This window comes from Perissodus microlepis, chromosome 23, assembly GCF_051167445.1.
Source record: "Perissodus microlepis isolate ML-2025 ecotype Zambia chromosome 23, ASM5116744v1, whole genome shotgun sequence".
Taxonomy (NCBI): domain Eukaryota; kingdom Metazoa; phylum Chordata; class Actinopteri; order Cichliformes; family Cichlidae; genus Perissodus; species Perissodus microlepis.
The window spans coordinates 5,194,267-5,213,528 of record NC_140482.1 but is presented as its reverse complement, the minus strand read 5'-3'; the positions used below and the strand labels follow the sequence as shown (position 1 = coordinate 5,213,528).

Below are 19,262 nucleotides of genomic sequence, written 5' to 3'. Positions count from 1 at the left end.
CCTGAGCCAAGGTGTGAAAGTGGGTGTGGGTCCCAATCAGCCAGAGTTTCAGGTGAGCTCATTGTGAAACCTGGCCCCACCTTATCATGCGAATTCCTGAGGTCGGATGGCCCAGGATGTGAGTGGGCGTTAAGGCGTCTGGGGAGGGAACTCAAAACTGGATTATAGATGGCAGACAGTTGGTGTCGTAAACCACCGCCTCTGTTCAAAGATGGTCGCTCACAGTGGCCATAGATGGCTTCTTTCACTCCTCTTTCAAACCATCTGTCCTCTCTGTCCAAAATGTGAACATTGGCATCCTCGAAAGAGTGTCCTTTATCCTTAAGATGCAGATGGACTGCTGAGTCTTGTCCTGTGGAGGTGGCTCTTCTGTGTTGTGCCATGCGCTTGTGAAGTGGCTGTTTGGTCTCTCCAATGTAGAGGTCTGGGCATTCCTCGCTGCACTGTACAGCATACACCACATTGTTAAGTCTGTGTTTTGGTTCATCTCCTCTGGGGTGGCTCTACCTCAGGTGGTACAGCTGCATGTAGTCTTCTGCACGTCACAGCTGCTGATCCCCTTTCTGTCAAGCGAAAGCAGCAAAATCAAAATAATGCTGCTTTTAAAGGCACCAGGAAATCAAGTGTAATATAGAATATTAAACAGCTGTTATATTGAGTTGGTGTGATACAGTATGTATCACAGCAGTGGTTTTAGTATTTCTTGCTGAGTACAGGGAAGTTTAATAAAGTTGCAAATACCCTGCAGTGATGATTACTCAATTGTTGATCCCAGTGGTCTTTAAAACGTCAGCAGTGTTGCCCATAAAGGATAAATATCCCCCATCACTATACCTTTATGTCCACTTCTTGCTGTAGATTTGTATGTAACCTTTTCCTCTCACCTGTAAATGGAGTAAAAGGTGGACCCGTTCGTCTCGATGCCAGCGGGGCTATAATTCAGCTGACCGTGACTGAATATTAGCTGCTTTCCCTGCAGGCTTCAATTTGCTGAAGCTTAAGCTTTTTTTTTTTTTTCAAAGCCCTTGCATATCATTTACCTCCAGCACTTGTAAAACCTACTTATATTCCTGGTAGAGAGAGAGCAAGCATGACTGACGAGATGTTATTCACTTAGGCTTGTGCAATGTGCAGCAACCAGTAGAGGGCTTTCCTGTGACCACAGGAATGTCTGTGCTTACTGTGAAATGTTCACTTATCTCCTTTGCACCAAATTATTATCGAACACCCGACCCCTCGCCCCCCACCTCCCTTTGTGGGACTTTTGTTGTGTTTTGTGTGTAGCGTAGTCCTGGCTCAGTGTGTGACTGTCTTTAATCAGAACACGAAACATAATTCTCTCCTTTCCTGATGCTGTTGGTATTGATTTTGTTGCACTCTCGATGCAGAGCTGAGCTTAGTCTTCACTTCTATTGATCTGATATTGAAACAGTTAATAAGAGCTTTCTTTCCTGTCTTCTGGCTCAAGAGTTGGGAGTTCGCCTTGTAATCGGAAGGTTGCCGGTTCGAGCCCCGGCTTGGACAGTCTCGGTCGTTGTGTCCTTGGGCAAGACACTTCACCCGTTGCCTACTGGTGGTGGTCAGAGGGCCCGGTGGCGCCAGTGTCTGGCAGCCTCGCCTCTGTCAGGGTGGCTGTGGCTACAATGTAGCTTGCCATCACCAATGTGTGGATGACTGGATGTGTAAAGCGCTTTGGGGTCCTTAGGGACTAGTAAAGCGCTATATAAATACAGGCCATTTACCATTTTCTTTCTGTGATCTAATTCTGCTCATTTCTCCAGGTAATTTATGCTCTCAACACCAAGAACGATGAGCACGAAGAAGAGATCGAGTCCCTGAAAGAAGCTCACGAGGACGAGGTACAGACACCGAACACCCTGTTATTATGTGGAGGAAAATACTCTGTGATTGATAAACAGCCATGTGGTTTGTCACTTTTGTGGTGTCAAACTGCTGTGGGAATGAAAGTGTGTTTAAATGGTGTTATTTCATTTACATTATAAAAGTGTGGTGAAGCAGAATTCTCCTTAGTGAGGTTTCCCCGTCATCTGTTTGGTATTTTAGTCACTGTGGAGAGGAGAGGAGCAAATTCAGTGGCAAACTGCAGTTTTGTTATCAAGGCTAACCATGGTTTTGCTGTCTGCCACCCTCCTAAAGCAGCGAGCAGGTCAGCACTGCAGAAAGGGGCGCCCACGTAGACCTCTTCATTCGGTTTCACTTGGATCTTTTTTTTTGTCTGTGCAATTACAGTAAGCAGTTTATTTAATTTGACTGAGGGGTGATTAGGAAAGTTAAACTAAAGATGAACTTAAATCTTAAGAGCATCTGTTACCCACAGCTGTTTCCAGATGCAAAGTTCTGACTTCTCAGCTGATTAATTCGTTTAACAGCTAAATCACCATGGCAGGTACAGATGTTTCCAGTGGTTTGTGGTATAGCTTCCTAAGGGTTGATGATGCTCACTGTTAAACACATGACTCCAAAAATCTCCCAGAGGTATTAATCTGGGTCAAATCTGTGAAGAAGTCATATTTTACACTCCCTGTTCCCTGATGTCTATAGAAACATCCACATTTATTGGGTTTCTTCTTAATGTGTTCAGCCGTAATGTGCCACAGGTATTGTGAAATTACGTGATTAATCACATCACCAGTACTTTTTTTTTCCAACCTCACATACAAGAACATAAAAGCACAGCACAGCAGAGTTCCCCCAGATTGTCCACTTAATTCAAAGGGTTCAGCTGATTCAGTGCAATCGGTGTGGATGTTTACCACCAGCTGCCTTATGTTCTAAATGTTACGATTTTCTGAACTGGTTTCAAAGACACAGAATAAGTCTGGCACCAAATCAAAACCCATTATAGAGAGTTTATTTGAGGACGTGAACTTGGCCTTTACAAAACTGGTTTAAACCTACTTAATTTCACTGGTATTTCTTTTAGAGGGAAGCTCTAGTGCACTGTAGTCTGCAAGATTGTTAATTAAATGAGTGTTTCTTTCAAGTGTTAAATTTTTAAAGTGAGAGTTTTCTCCCCCTGCCAACATTTCTTGGAGTCCACGGTGTTGTGCTGGCACCTTTTTCTTATTTATTTTCACATATTTCTCCTCAGGTCTTATTTCCTGCTTCTCTGTTTGTAATTTTATGATATTTTTCCACTTTGGAAAAGAACAAAACAGTTTTAATCCTGCTCATAATCATCTTAATCGTAATTGCCTAAACCTGAGCTGAACTTGGTTTTAAATTCTGTTTTAAATTATGTTCTGTTCTGTTCTGTTTTAAAGCACTGGCTGCTTTCTTTCCTCTTGCTCAGGTCCAACACATTGTGACAGAAACCAGAGACAAGATCATGCAGTACAAGACTAAAATGGCGGACGAGGCGGATCTGAGGCGGCGGCTTGCCAGTCTGGAGGAATCTGTAGAGCTCCACGAACACATGAAGAGACAGGTCATTCAGCGCTGCCGGGCACCACGTGGCTTCATTTAGTTTGGTTGTATCGAGCCAGGCTTTGCTTAGTTTGTGTATTGCTTCACATATTCCTACGTTGTCATCTTTAAGCCATAGTATGTTTTAATGTTGTAGCTTTTTAATATGGATTATTTAGGTGTAAAAAACTGGATAGTATCAACTTAACATATAATACAGGAGTGGGTGTGTTATATTGCAGTTGTATGTTTCCATATTTGTCTTTATGTAACACTGTTGTGCTTGTTGTCTTCAGGCTCTAGCAGAGTTCGAGATGTACAGACAGAGGATGGAGGACTCGCAGCTGTGCACAGAGGCCCAGCACACACAGAGGGTGGTTTCTATGAGCAGAGAGGTAAGGTTGGGCTCATAACAAAAATAATACCTGATTGTTAACTTTCATGCATGAACCCAATTCTGAAAGGTGTTGGGATGCTGTGTAAAATGTAAATGTAATCACACATACACATGCAGAACACGCAAGACTTATCAAAGGTTTAAAGTGAGAAGATGCAGATGTATGTGATTCTTGTTGTCTTTGTCATTTTTTTTTGCTTCATGATACTCCAAATGTTTCACTTGGTGAAACGTCTGGACATGCAAGGTCTTACTTGAAAAAGATGGGAGCATATGTTGCTCTAAATCTGTATATAACTTTCAGCATTGCTGGTGCCCTTCCAGATGTGCAAACTCCCTGAGGCACTAATCCACTTACACCATAAGAGATACAGAGTTTTGGCCTGAGTGCAAATAGTTCATTTCTCCTTGAGAATAAAGAATCCACTTTTTCAGATGTGAATTCTTCTGACCACAGAACAGTTTTTCAACTCGCTTCAGTCCACTTTAGATTAGCGTTTGCTCAGAGGATCAGCGCCCAGGGGACGATAGTGCTCCAGGATCATGTTAACTTATGGCTTCTTCTTTGCATATAGAGCTTTAACCGGGTGGTACAGTGAACAGTGGAAGTGTTCCTGAGTCCATGCAGTGATTTCCATGACAGAATTACGTCTGCTTTTAATTCATGCTGCCCGAGGGCCTGATGATCACGGGCATCCAGTATTGATTTTTGGACATTTCTCCAGATTCTTGGAATCTTGTGATGATGTTACGTACTGGATATAAAAATCCTTTGCAGTTTCTATTTCAGTTCTGTTTTCTATTTTGAATAAAAGATGAGTTTATTATATTTGCAAATCTTTTCCTTGTGTGTTTAATTACATATCACACAGCATCCCAATGTTTTTGTATTCGGGGCTGTAATTGTAAAAATGTAAAGTGTTTTATTCTCTAAATGCACAACAGGAATGGTTTATTTGTGCTGAATGCAGGTTAATCAATCAAACAAGACTGATACAAGCATTAGTGAGTAATACTACTTCACACCACAGACTTTATCCCTTAATAGGTTTTAACTGGCACATATGATAAAATTGATCAAATATGTTATATTATTGTTTAATTTATAAACTGAAAGACAACTTAAATTGACATCAATTAGATGTTGATGCTGGTAAAGGACGCTGTCATCAGGCTGTAATGACGGCATCAAAATAATTTAAAAATCTATAATAATGAAGCCCACCGAATTAATTCTGAAGGTGTGTGCTTCAGTCACATCTTGATGGAAAATAGATTTTTTTTTTATCATTGTCCAAATACTTATGGCCCTAATTTAATATGCACTGTGTAATGCTACAGCCACATTTGGGAAAACAGCGGGTGGAGACTGTGGTGCGACCTGAAAAAGATGTATTGGAAAAAATAATTATAACTTTTAAAACTGGGACCCCGTTTGTGACCACTTGCAGTTAGCTGCCATCTTTAAAGCAACTTCAGTGCATCAAGACAGTGATAAAAGTCTGCAATCAGTTTGCAATTAAATGGAGTCAAGTTGTGTGATCTGTTTGTGATTGACTGAGACAAATCTGTTGGCATCTGTTTTAAATATTTTGCTGTCCAAACACACAGAAGTTCACATTAACTCCTTACATCCACAGTTCAGCCAGAATCTCACAGATCTGAAGCAGAAATTTCTCCACATATAGTGACGTAGTAGCTGAAGGACATGACACCCAGCTGAGTTTAGTCCCCGACTGCAGAGAGACGAGTTGCAGACAGGTTGCAGTCATCAGCATAGAATGACATGTTGGCTGTCTGTATTTTTAAATTAGACAGCAATTATTTGCAAACCTTCATCATCTGAGAGTGATTGCAGTCAGTCTGAGTCAGACCGTGATTGTTTGGAGACAGGTTGCCTCCCACCAGGTAATCTGTGCAGACAGCGTGGAACACCCACAACCTCTGTGTCATTTAGCGCTACCAGTTTCACTATTTTAATTTAACATGTGGTACTAGCAGTCAGAAATGATGAGTTGGAGGGGATAGGTATGAACTCCTCTCTTAGATCAGAAAAATCAGATGCATACTAGGAGACTGGATCTTCCTGTTGGTGTCTCTCTAGTGGTACAGTGTAGAAATAAAAAAAAAATAGAAAGCGTTCGATTGAACAAAGAAAATACTGACAGTGTACATTACATACATAAGGCTATCTTTTACTGACAAAATATTATGTATTACATACAGACAGATATGTCTGTGAAGGTTCTCAGTCATCCAGGTCATCGTAGTCAAAGGAGCTTGCAAAGAAAAGCGTCTGGACTTCTTTAAGTTACTTGAAGACGTTTCACCTCTCATCCGAGAAGCTTCTTCAGTTCTAAGGTCAAATGGTGGAGAGTCCCAGATATAAACCTAGTGGGAGTATCCCCCCACAGAGGGACAAAAGGACCCCCCTGGCTCAGGCGATTAGAGGATCATCAGGGGGTCCTTTTGTCCCTCTGTGGGGGGATACTCCCACTAGGTTTATATCTGGGACTCTCCACCATTTGACCTTAGAACTGAAGAAGCTTCTCGGATGAGAGGTGAAACGTCTTAAAGTAACTTAAAGAAGTCCAGACGCTTTTCTTTGCAAGCTCCTTTGACTACATACAGACAGATATACACACATACAGTTATGCTTGTAGAGTAGCAGCAACATGTTTTTAGTAATGCAGCACATGACACTAAAACAAGGGTGACACACCAGTCACATGGGCAGGAGCATCTGCCAGTGACACACGAGTGGTAAGCTGTTTACGAGCTGCACACAGCAGGGGGAATGTCATAATCGTTACTGGCATATGTTGATAATGAATACGAATTTAACTTTTAGTGCCACAAATGCGCTCTTCACTGCTGCACTCTTCTTTTGTACGCACCTCGCTCCCAAAATTAAAATTACACTCAGAATGAAGTGCTACTTGGCACGTTTGATTAGGAGAAGGCGGTAGATTGCTTATTTATACAGTAAGTGTTCACTTCATTATAAGGAAGTATGATTTCTACTTGTTATAGTCTGCTGTTACTTCAGTATTGCACAGATTATGTTGTGCTAGAATAAGATAGATAGAAGATAGAATAATCCTTTAATTGTCCCACAAGGGGAAATTTGGTTGTAACAGCAGCCAGAAAGACACATATACAACAAACAGTACACAGAACAGAAACATACACAATTTTTCTTACATATTTACATTAAGGACAATGGTTACTATAAACAGAGTACTGTACAGTTATTAAATTCAATAAAATAGCTATAATATTAATAAAATAGATATTACTCTAATATTCTTACATGTATCATGTCATCTGTCATGTCATACGATCATGGGACACAGTTTCATATGCACTTGTCTGATGAATGTGGGCACAAAGGAACATCTCAGCCCTACTTACAGGGAGTGCAGAATTATTAGGCAAATGAGTATTTTGTCCACATCATCCTCTTCATGCATGTTGTCTTACTCCAAGCTGTATAGGCTCGAAAGCCTACTACCAATTAAGCATATTAGGTGATGTGCATCTCTGTAATGAGAAGGGGTGTGGTCTAATGACATCAACACCCTATATCAGGTGTGCATAATTATTAGGCAACTTCCTTTCCTTTGGCAAAATGGGTCAAAAGAAGGACTTGACAGGCACAGAAAAGTCAAAAATAGTGAGATATCTTGCAGAGGGATGCAGCAGTCTCAAAATTGCAAAGCTTCTGAAGCGTGATCATCGAACAATCAAGCGTTTCATTCAAAATAGTCAACAGGGTCGCAAGAAGCGTGTGGAAAAACCAAGGAGCAAAATAACTGCCCATGAACTGAGAAAAGTCAAGCGTGCAGCTGCCAAGATGCCACTTGCCACCAGTTTGGCCATATTTCAGAGCTGCAACATCACTGGAGTGCCCAAAAGCACAAGGTGTGCAATACTCAGAGACATGGCCAAGGTAAGAAAGGCTGAAAGACGACCACCACTGAACAAGACACACAAGCTGAAACGTCAAGACTGGGCCAAGAAATATCTCAAGACTGATTTTTCTAAGGTTTTATGGACTGATGAAATGAGAGTGAGTCTTGATGGGCCAGATGGATGGGCCCGTGGCTGGATTGGTAAAGGGCAGAGAGCTCCAGTCCGACTCAGACGCCAGCAAGGTGGAGGTGGAGTACTGGTTTGGGCTGGTATCATCAAAGATGAGCTTGTGGGGCCTTTTCGGGTTGAGGATGGAGTCAAGCTCAACTCCCAGTCCTACTGCCAGTTTCTGGAAGACACCTTCTTCAAGCAGTGGTACAGGAAGAAGTCTGCATCCTTCAAGAAAAACATGATTTTCATGCAGGACAATGCTCCATCACACGCGTCCAAGTACTCCACAGCGTGGCTGGCAAGAAAGGGTATAAAAGAAGAAAAACTAATTACATGGCCTCCTTGTTCACCTGATCTGAACCCCATTGAGAACCTGTGGTCCATCATCAAATGTGGGATTTACAAGGAGGGGAAACAGTACACCTCTCTGAACAGTGTCTGGGAGGCTGTGGTTGCTGCTGCACACAATGTTGATGGTGAACAGATCGAAACACTGACAGAATCCATGGATGGCAGGCTTTAGAGTGTCCTTGCAAAGAAAGGTGGCTATATTGGTCGCTGATTTGTTTTTGTTTTGTTTTTGAATGTCAGAAATGTATATTTGTGAATGTGGAGATGTTATATTGGTGTCACTGGTAAAAATAAATAATTGAAATGGGTATATATTTGTTTTTTGTTAAGTTGCCTAATAATTATGCACAGTAATAGTCACCTGCACACACAGATATCCCCCTAAAATAGCTAAAACTAAAAACAAACTAAAAACTACTTCCAAAAACATTCAGCTTTGATATTAATGAGTTTTTTGGGTTCATTGAGAACATGGTTGTTGTTCAATAATAAAATTATTCCTCAAAAATACAACTTGCCTAATAATTCTGCACTCCCTGTAGATGTAATGAGCTGGTGGGTAAATAAACTCAGCTCTTTATCTCTTACATTTGGATTGTTGTGTGTTATCTTTGGACTTTAAATGCTTTCACAGTGTCTGCTTCCAGCTTGAACAAAAAGATCTTTACCAGCGCTAACAGTTCGCATTACATGACATATGACATCACATCACACGCTACATGTTTCTACATTTTTTTGGACTGTTTCAGATCTTGCGCTGCAAAGAACACTTTGCTGTGCTTAGAGGTGTACATAGAGAAGATTCAAGCTTTTATTTTGGTAATAACAAACAAGTACTGAAAGGCTTAAGATGCTAGAACTGAATGTTTTGTGCCTCCCTGATTGTTACAGGAGGATTTTGAGGCGATGCTGCGATCAGTTAGCGTGACACCATTAGCGACTGGGCTAGCAGTAACACAAAAACAGAATAGAACATATTCCGTGGTTTCAATAGGTGGAGGAGATGCGTCGGGATTTTGAGGAGAAGCTGCGCTCGTTCAGCCAGGCTCAGGCACAGTTTGAGGCTGAGAAGCGGCGAGCGCTGGAGGAGCTGAGGACCACCCACCGCCAGGAGGTGGAGGAGCTCCTCAACAACCAGCGGAACCAAAGCGCCTCCTCCACAGAAGACCAGGAGAAGCTGGCTGAGCTTCATAGACAAGAGGTGGGCGGAGCTCGATTGAGCGAGGGAGATAGATGAGGTTTGGATTGGACTGATGCATGTTGGGATTTTTGTAGAAAGTTGATAAAGCAAGTTTCTTTCGAAGGTAACTGCTGTTTTTTTTAAGGCTTATCAATGAAATGAAAGGATGTAGTGTTGTAGTGCAGTTAGCTTATGAGCACAATATAAACCTGGAGTGATAATAATTTGGCTATAGAGATTTGTTGCATGTCATTCTCTTATTTTTCTCCCATTTTTCTTTTCTCTCAACAATAAAAAGACTTAAAACTAACTTAAGACTAAACATAATGTGGTTTAGGGGCTTGATCCATTCAAGACTTGTTGTTTTTGTTTTTAAAAAAGGATTTTGGAATGTGTCTTGACAAGCTCTCTGTTTATCCATCTCTTGGCGTAGGTGGAGGCATTGATGGAGAGGGTGGAGGAGCTAACAAAGGATAAGGTCCGCCTGGTGGAGGAGTATGAGGCCAAGCTGGCCAAGGCTCAGGAGTATTATGAGAGAGAGCTGGAGGCCATGAGGAGAACACACCAGCTCACCACTGAGAACCTGCTGGCCTGGAAGAGGACGGAGGTAAAAGCTTATTCCTCTCCTTTTTATGACAGAGAAGAAGAAAAGCAGAAACCACATTTTAAGTACTAAACTCAGGCATTTAATTTGTTTTCATTTGTTAGGAGTACTGTACCGCTTTATTAAACAGAGTCCGAAACATGGTGTTCTGTATCAGGCCTGTAGCTGTTTATGTTCCTGAGAGAGACACAGTGCTCTCTTTATTAACAGGTGTTGTGTGTCTTAAGACAATTATTCTGTTGCAGTACAGCTACAGGCAATAAGATGTGTTGAAACAAACAGGCTTGTATAAAATTCTTGAAAAAAGTCAAGAAATTGGTCTAGAATAAAGCCGTCAAATAGTGCCGAGGGCTGTATTTATCTTAACTTTAGTAGGTAGAAGCCCTTTATTGAAATAGTTTTATATTAGATGTGAGACTTTTTCTAATTCCCTCTGTTTGTCAAGTATAATATGTTGCATTAGTACAGTTTCCACTGCAGGAACAGCTTCATTTTTGGGTCTTTTAATACAAAACCAGCACCTCCTGAATGCATTTCTCGTCATTGCTTAATATGATTTTAATTGTAAATACCATATGTAAGAACAGGCAGATGGTGTTAAAGTTAATAAATCAAACGTAAGAGCAGCGGTTGAAAACAGCAGGGTGATATTGTTGTCTTGTAAATGTACTTTTGTGATTAGCTCACACGCACACTTACACGACCGACGCCATGATGGTTTTTTTGTTTTGATTTTTTTCTTGCTCATTATTTGGGACATATTCGCTGCTATTTTTCTCTAGCTGCCTAGAGCAGTCTCTCCCAACATTTGGAGCCACGGCACATATATTATTATATTTCACATTAGAAAAATCACACGGCACACCACCAAACTAAAATGTCGTTTTCCCCGCGCACCGGGTATGGCAATCGGCTCGGTTTGTCCTCAGTATACCTTTTTTGCTTTCTTGTGACCACTACTCACGCTAGGGCCTTCATCTGGGTTGAAATGTTCTCCGGGACCCAGGTCAGATTGACTACTTTTTCTTGTCAAATATTTATCTATTTCTAATACACTCTGCGTTGTCTCACTCGCAGCATGGCTATATAATTTCTTCTTCATCTTCTTCTGTTTTACTGGAAGTTGGCAACCCATTTAATTGGAGCAAAACGTTGTACTGCACTCTAGTGGAAGAGAATGTAATTGTTCTGCCTGTTTCCCATGCCGGTACCGGTCCGTGGCCCAGGGGTTGGGGACCGCTGGCTTAGAGTACTAATCAGGTGAAACCAGATAATTTTCCACAGCACACCTGATCATTTCTCACTATGACACCTAGGCACAGTTGTTGGGAAACACTGACCTAGAGAAAATGACCTCTGAATAACTTTTGTTAATCTAGGGAAGCACAGTATGCCTTTGTGAACACACACAAACTCAGTTGATGCTGTTAGCACCATTAACGGATTACCTAACATTAAGAATCTAAAAGCAGCATTAGTTGGTTGGCTTACTCACTTCAAACACAATGCTGATAGTTTACATACATTTTTCATGGGAATGTGTTTTTGAATGTGTTATTGTTAGCAAACAGTTCCCCGTTTTTGCCTTTAGTAGATCTACGTTCATTAGAAGTCATGTTTCTGTTTGATTACCAAACACATTTAAGCTTACATGACTCCAGTGTGTTGATGTGAGTATGTCTTTGCGAGCTTACTTGCCAACTTTGTGTTTGCTGTTGGGCAGGTGGGTTGGGTTTATTCATGGTTTATTGCTCCCTGCTGCTGCTTGAAACGAGGTTAATTAAAGCCCTGAAAGCCGAAACTGTATTTGAAAAGAAGCCTGAGGTAATTACGCACACCTTTTACGTTACATACAGGCGCTTGATCTACTGTTTATATTAAAATATGGATTAATTAGTCCAGCTTTTATTTGCATCTTTGTCAGTGGTGGTGGACTTGCGTGTTATTGCTACATGAGTAGCAGTTTTTGAGACCCCGCCTTAAAGAAAGCCTCATTTATCTCAAGGTTGCTTGTGTCGTCTCCTTTTAACTCACACAGGCAGGTGTTGCTGGCTATAAGCATTGTGTTCTTGTGTCAGAGTGACTAATTTAATTCTGTGTCCTCGTGAAGGTCGAGCTTCGTAAGGAGTTCCAGGCGCAGGAAGTGGCATTGCAGCGTTCACTGTCCAAGCTGAGGAGTGAGCTTCAGAAAGCTCAGGAGGAGGCCAGAGAGAACCGCGACAAGACCAACAGACTGCAGACGTCACTGGCCAACGCAGAGGGAACCATCAAGGTGTGTGGGGTACGAGTGGCTGAACACCATGTTTTATTGTCAAATCAAATGTATAAGACAAAACAATGAAAGCCCTCTGGTCCAGATTCCCTTGATGTTTTTGTAATGACAGAAAAATAATGTAGCAGTATGTACTAATGCCGCTACTGCTGGTTTTATCCTTCATCTATTTGCAGGATTTCCCAAAGTAGTACAAATAATATAAAGAGTTTTTCTTTGCTTCAGTTTTAAGTACAAAGTGGGATAAATTGAATGGAAAATGTTTTCTGGAAACAGAAAGCCTCGGGGTGGAGAGTGTTTTTAAGAATCTTAAGGTGGTGGGAAATGTAGTGTGCACTGATGGTCCTGCAGGCAGATCTGTTTGGAAGTAGCTGGAGAGTCTGAGCTGAGGTTTTAAAATGCCAAACGTTGTATTGTTGTAACATAGCTGAGCGTGCGTCTGTGTGTTTCTGTGCGTGCTGCAGAACCTTCACAAGCAGCTGGAAGAGGCAATCCAGGACGGAGAGATCTGGGTGATGCAGCTAAAGGACACCGAGTATGAACTAGAGAGCAGCAGGGAACGAGTTCAGCAGCAGGCTACTGAAATCCTGCACAAAGCCAGTAAGATTTGACTGCTGGCGTTCACCGCTGTGCTGTGCAGTGCTGTGTGCAGATGTTTCACACATCCATTAAAGAGGAAGTCTGCTATTTGTCATCCTTATTCTCACGATTGTGTTTCATGTTCCCCAATTTGCAAAAGAAATCCTCACACACTGCTGCAAACGAAAGCGATGTTTCACAACGTGTTTTATAATTGATCGTCGCTTGCAAATTTCAGCTAAATTTGCGAGTCCAGCAGAGCTCCTCATGCTTAATTAACTAATGTTGTAAATCTCAGCTTGTATGTTTAAAATTTGATGAGGTATTTCCATTTATTCTAATTGGTCCATTCGTGGCTACGTGTGGCTTTTAGCCTTTTCGTAGACCTCTGTAACCTGTGCAATAAAGTTTGCTAATGACATGATTTAAATTCAGCAGTCAAAATGTGTCTGCATAGAAACAAATGCATTATAATTTGTTGTAATTTTATTAAAACCGTTGGAGTAAAACAACATTCAAAATCCTCAGACACACTGAAAAACTCTGCTGTTAACTGGCAAATTCATGTAAAGATTTTTCTTTTAGTTTGAACAACATTCATAGCCGTTCAGCTGTAGATTTACAAGTTTACATGGTGCACCTGAATGCACCACGAATAGTATATGTTGACGGATTTACAAAGCGGTTTAGACACCCAATCGATTAAAGTGTAGTTGGCAATATGACTGCAGGGAGTTTGTGTGCAGCTTTAGGAGTCACGGTCGACGCCTGTTTGTGAGAATATCACGCAGAGAGTGCGACAGCGGGGTGCCGGGCTCCAAAAATAGAACAAACCATTTCATGGAGGGCAAAGTTTTATTTTGTCCAGCTGCCACAAACGAATGGTTGAAACACAGTTTTTTGCACCTTGAGGAAATGTATGTGCATGGATAATTTTTTTTCCCTCCAGCATCGGTGCAGCGGAGCATTTTTGTATTATGAAGGGAAAAACAGCTCATGTCTCATAAGGTCCAGGTTGGTTAGTGATACAGGGCTCAAGCCAAGGGCTGTCTGCGTGTCAGGGTGCCTGTGCTCACGCCTTATACTGTGTGATCTCTACAGAAGCGTCTATAGAAACTTTAAAGCTCTCCTCTGATTACTAGATTGAAATTGAGCTTTTATGTCATAAATAGTCTGAATAAACTCATCCCACATCTTTTCCTTTGACTGCTTTTCTTTTTAGAACATCTGCTTTCCCTCTGGCTGCTCAGCTAACCACACTGTTGCACCACACTGTTTTTCTTGTTTGTTATTTAAAGTTTTTCCCACCAAGTTTTACAAGCAGCTGATATTTTAAATTAGCAGACTGCCGACTTCCTGTTTAATAACTCTGCTGCAGAGGCCACTTCTTTGTTCAAACAGCAATAACAATAACAAACACGGCTCCATCTAGTTTAAACGTTAGCTCAGATTCCTGATTGTAGAGCCTCTTTAACACACACACATGATTTCAATTTGACTGCTTTCAGGTCAGATCGGCTCCTTGCAGGCAACCCAGATGGCCCACGAGGCGACCATCAGGAACTTGGACCAGGAGCAGAGCCGCCTCAAGGAGAAGATCAGCAGGCTGGAGGGGGAGAGGGAGGTTCTGCTCAGCCAGAGCCAGACCGCCAACGACCAGCACAAACAACAAGTGCTCAAACTGGAACAGGTACTTTTTTTATCCTTTCTTTGTCTGTCACAAAAAGCCTTTTTATTTCCTCTAATCTGCCTCTTGTCCTCAGTCTCTGCGCGAGGAACACCAGGGCTATGAGAAGGAGCTCTCCAGGTTGAGAGCGCACTATGAGGAGGAGACACTTCGCTTCAAGGAGGCGCAGGTCAGAGCATTGGAGGAGCTCGAGGAGAAACACCAGGTGATGAGAGAGGAAGCCCAGCAAGAGAAAGAGGAGGAGAAGAAACTCCTCATGACGGTGAGTCCAGTGTGAAGGTTCGGTGTTGATGTTGAATCTGACGAATGGAAACTTTTTGGTCCAAAAAACTATCCTAAAATTCTTCACAAGGTTTTCTTAATTATTTTCAAGGATATCAAACACTAAATATGATACAAAAAAGTAAAAAATGAGGAGCAAAGTCATCATTTCAACACAGACAGTGTGACAGACAGATGGTATTGTTGCACATGTATGATACACACGAGCACAGTCGCAGAAACGTAGCCATGACACAGTAGGTCTCTTTGTACTTCATGATCTTAATGGGTTTTTATTAATTGCATTTGTGTGTGTGGTGTCCTCATTTGGTCATAACATGTTTGGTCAAAGTCTTCACATATTTTTAAAAGCTGAAAACGAGCTTTCCAACATCCTGATTTTGTCTGCCTCTGGATATAAGAAATTAGGTTCGAGGAACATTTCACCATCAAAATCTGAGTTCGCTGCTACTAATAAATTTAAACACTTTGGTAATAATAATGTTAAATGAAAGACATTAATTCTCTGTAGCTCTGAGCTGAACATTACCCGCACCATCATTTTGAAAAGTTGTAAGAGTTGAGGAGGGTATGTGGATGTTTGAGGCGGGAGTACCTCAGCAATCCTCGGGGCATAGAAAAAATACAGAGTAACACAGAACCTTAAACCATCTGTCACAGAAGTGGACGACTTTTCTCATCCACAACCCGCTGAGTCAGACATCGCTGTGGAGGAGGACCGTGATTGGTCCTGAGCTGTGTCATCAGTTAGCTAAGCCTATAAACTGTAACCCATTGGTTAGCAGCGTCCTGTTGAGACGCCTCGAGCCGTTTCGTCTTGGTGTTTTGAAACCGTTAGTGGAGGTCGGATCCATCACACCCCTATGGTGGGCATACCCAGCTTTATGGTCCTTTCGTCTCCAATGAAGACGGTTAATTACAAAATAAAAATCTTAAATTGAACTCTGTCACACTTTAAACTAGTGACTGAGACTATAAAGTCACCAGGAAGGGTTTGGGTTTTTTTTCTGCAGCCTTCTTGTTACTATCAGAAGTCTTCACCTGGACGGGAAGTTATGTCCATCATTTATAGAGTGAATGCTCCAGTTCCAGTAACGACGGAAGCCATGGCTCACTCATTCTTGTCTCCCTCTCGCTATTGAGGGAGTATCCTGCCATCTGCAGTCTGATAAGTCAGAGCTACACGAGGGTCTGGAGAGTGTCATGCGGCGGTGCGTCTATTCCCCTTCAAATCACTGAATAAAATGGCTTTTCAACCAAATTGAAAAGCCTTAAGTAGAGGTTTTTTTTTAAAGAAAATTAACACTCATATGAATGAAGATTATGTTTCATAGACTCCAAGTAAAGGGCACAGGCTGGAGGCGGTGGGTTGGCCATTTCTGATTAGATGGTATTAAAATCTAATGCCATCTAATCATTTCTCTGTCTTTGTGTATTTTTAATCAGTTTTGATCAGACTGACTCTGTTACGTCTTTACTCTGCTGGCTGCATTTCTTTGTGTTGGCACATGACTGAGAATTTACATTTACATACTGCTGTCTTTGGCCAAACCCACTGTCAGTGTCACTGCAAGGAAATCACAAACTCAGCAAGTGTTGGTCACTTGGATTATTTTAAGATATTCAAACTAAAGGAAGATTGTTTGTTTTGACTTTTTGCTGTGTAACCATCTTGATCATCATTCTTTATAAAACGATAAAGCATGAAAGAAGCCATAAAGATGTTTTTGGGGGGGATAAAAACAGTAATTGGAACACAAACAGCCGAAGGTTTCTCTCAGGGTTTATGTCTCTCACTTTTTTCATGGAAGCATTTGCAATTAATTTTCCTCAGAGCAAATGGCTTTAGTCATTAAAAAAATATGTATCTCTAAAAGAAATGCGCAGCCCCCCTCAACATTTAATTAGGTCAACATTAAGACTAAAGACATGAAGCGCTGCATCTCTCTGTGCCTGTGTTTTCTCCTCTGCGTCTTTCAGTCTGTCGCCCGCTCTCTTTCTTTCTTCTTCAGCTTTTCTTTTTTTTCACTCCTGATTTGCTCTCCTCTCTTTGACTTCAAAGGGGAGGGGTTACGTGAGGAGAATACGAACGGCCTTATTGCCAAAGAAGCAACGACAACTGATGAGATTACCCTGGTTAAATTAATTTAACCTGATCCATTTAATATAACAGCAACAACAAGACTGCTGGGCAGACTCATCTCTTTCTTACTTGTCTCACTTATTCTGGATAGCTAAATAAGCAAAAACAGGCCTTTATACAATACAATACAATACAGTTTTATTTATATAGCACATTTAAAAACCCAAAGGCACACCAAAGTGCTTCACAGTAATATGGAGAATCAACATAAGTCAATAACAGGGTACAGATCGGGCACTAGCACAGACAGGATAGAGGCACTAACAGACCAGGAGAGTTAGATAAATACAAAATCCACTAAGAAGACAAAAACAGCAGTAAAATTAGTAATAAAATAATAAATTTAATAAAATTTAATAAAAAATTTTATAAAAAATGTAATAAAAAATTTTATAAAAAATTTTATAAAAAATTTAAAAGATTTAAAAGTTTAAAATTGAAAAGATTTAAAAGTTTAAAATTTAAAAGATTTAAAAGGGTATTAACTGGTCAGGAAAGCCAAGTCAAATAGATATGCTTTCAATCTTGATTTAAAGGATTGGATAGAGTCCAAGGCTCGAATAGAAGCAGGGAGGCTGTTCCAAAGGTTGGGTGCAGCTGAAGGCACGATCGCCTCTGGTCTTCAGTCTAAACTTAGGTTGGGCCAGGAGTAATTGACCTGATGATCTTAATGCACGACAAGTGTGTACAGATTGAGGAGGTCAGTGAGGTAGCTGGGCGCAATGTTATTCAGGATTTTAAAAGTGAGTAGCAAGATTTTAAACTCAATGCGATATTTGATTGGTAACCAGTGTAGATCAACAAGAGCCGGAGTAATAGGGTCAAAGTTCCGGTAAGAAGGCGAGCCGCAGCATTATGAACGAGTTGCAGCCTTCGAAGAGAGAAGGCTTGGAGACCACAGTAGAGAGAATTACAATAATCAAACCTGGAGGTCACAAAAGTGTGGATACATTTTTCCAGGTCCCTGTGTGGTATATAATGCTTAGCTTTAGAAATCTGGCGCACTTGAAAAAAACCAGATTTAACTACAGATGACACTTGCTTATCGAGCTTAAAGGAGCTATCCAAATAGACACCCAGGTTATGTATAGAATCAGTGAGAGAGTTAGCAAGGGGCCCAAGCTGGTCTCGAGGAACATGGCTGTCGAACACCATAACTTCAGTTTTTTCCTCATTTAAAATGAGAGAATTATCTGACAGCCAATCTTTAACCTCGCTTAGGCAATCGAACAGTGATGCTGACAAATCATCAGTCAGTTGACAATAGATTTGAATGTCATCAGCGTAAAAGTGATAAGAAATATTGTATTTTTCATAGCATATACAAAGAGAATAATAAAGGGCCCAATACAGACCCCTGGGGCACACCACAACAGAGAGGGGCAACAGAGGAAGAGTATCCTCCCATCACAACAGAGAAGGATCTATCTGTGAGGTAAGAATTAAATCAGTTAAGGGCAGAACCCCTGATGCCTACAACATGCTCTAGCCTCCTCAAGAGTATATTATGATCAACCATGTCAAAGGCTGAAGACAGATCCAATAAAACTAAAATGGCAGGGCGACCAGAGTCAGCAAATACAAGAAGATCATTATAGACTCTTAGCAGGGCCGTTTCAGTGCTATGGTGTGGCTTAAAGCCAGACTGGTATTTGTCAGTAATATTATTTGCAACCAAGTAAGCCTGTATTTGGAGAAAGACGGCTTTCTCTAGAATTGATAAAAACGGAAGCTTCGAGATTGGCCTATAATTGGCAGGGTCTTTCTGATCAAAATTACTTTTTTTTTTAAGAACAGGGTGCACTACCACATGTTTAAAAGCAGTCGGGCCACAGCCCACAAACAAGGATAAATTCATTAAAAATAAGATACAAGGCCCAATTTTCTCAAAACCTTCCTCGATAATTCGGGATTGAAGGATATCATGCACAGAATTTGAGTTTCTCAATTGTTCAATTATTCCCTTAAGAGTGGGGAGTGATAACATCTCAAAGTGAGAAAAGGTGGACATGCATCCTAAAACCGGAACAGGATTCAGCACAAGAGAGTGAGAGTGTGAAGCCTTCAGTAATAAAACTTTTCCACTAAAATGATTAAGAAATTGCTCACAGAGAGCCTGAGAGGCCGAGCTCGAAGAGTCCGGACAGGGATTTATCACTGAATTAAAAATTTTGAATAACATTCGGGGGTTGTGGCTATTAGTCTCAATAATATCTGATAGGAAAGCTGCTTCGGCTGCCTTTACAGAGTTCTGG

The 19,262-nt window shown here is 41.2% G+C and overlaps 1 protein-coding gene across 3 annotated transcripts in view; it reads left to right on the top strand.

Annotated features, from left to right (window-relative positions):
* Positions 1–19,262, top strand: part of LOC146360827 (protein FAM184A-like) — a 79,986-nt gene that overhangs the window by 11,409 nt on the left and 49,315 nt on the right. For 2 of the 3 annotated variants that reach the window (XM_084922174.1, XM_084922173.1), the window contains exons 2-10: positions 1,782–1,859; positions 3,314–3,448; positions 3,723–3,821; positions 9,255–9,461; positions 9,874–10,047; positions 12,155–12,316; positions 12,781–12,916; positions 14,404–14,585; positions 14,659–14,844. In XM_084922174.1, coding sequence (XP_084778300.1) covers positions 1,782–1,859; positions 3,314–3,448; positions 3,723–3,821; positions 9,255–9,461; positions 9,874–10,047; positions 12,155–12,316; positions 12,781–12,916; positions 14,404–14,585; positions 14,659–14,844 — 1,359 coding nt within the window. Of the gene's footprint in view, positions 1–1,781; positions 1,860–3,313; positions 3,449–3,722; positions 3,822–9,254; positions 9,462–9,873; positions 10,048–12,154; positions 12,326–12,780; positions 12,917–14,403; positions 14,586–14,658; positions 14,845–19,262 lie in introns of all 3 variants that reach the window. The other variant, XM_084922172.1, reaches the window with a different exon arrangement.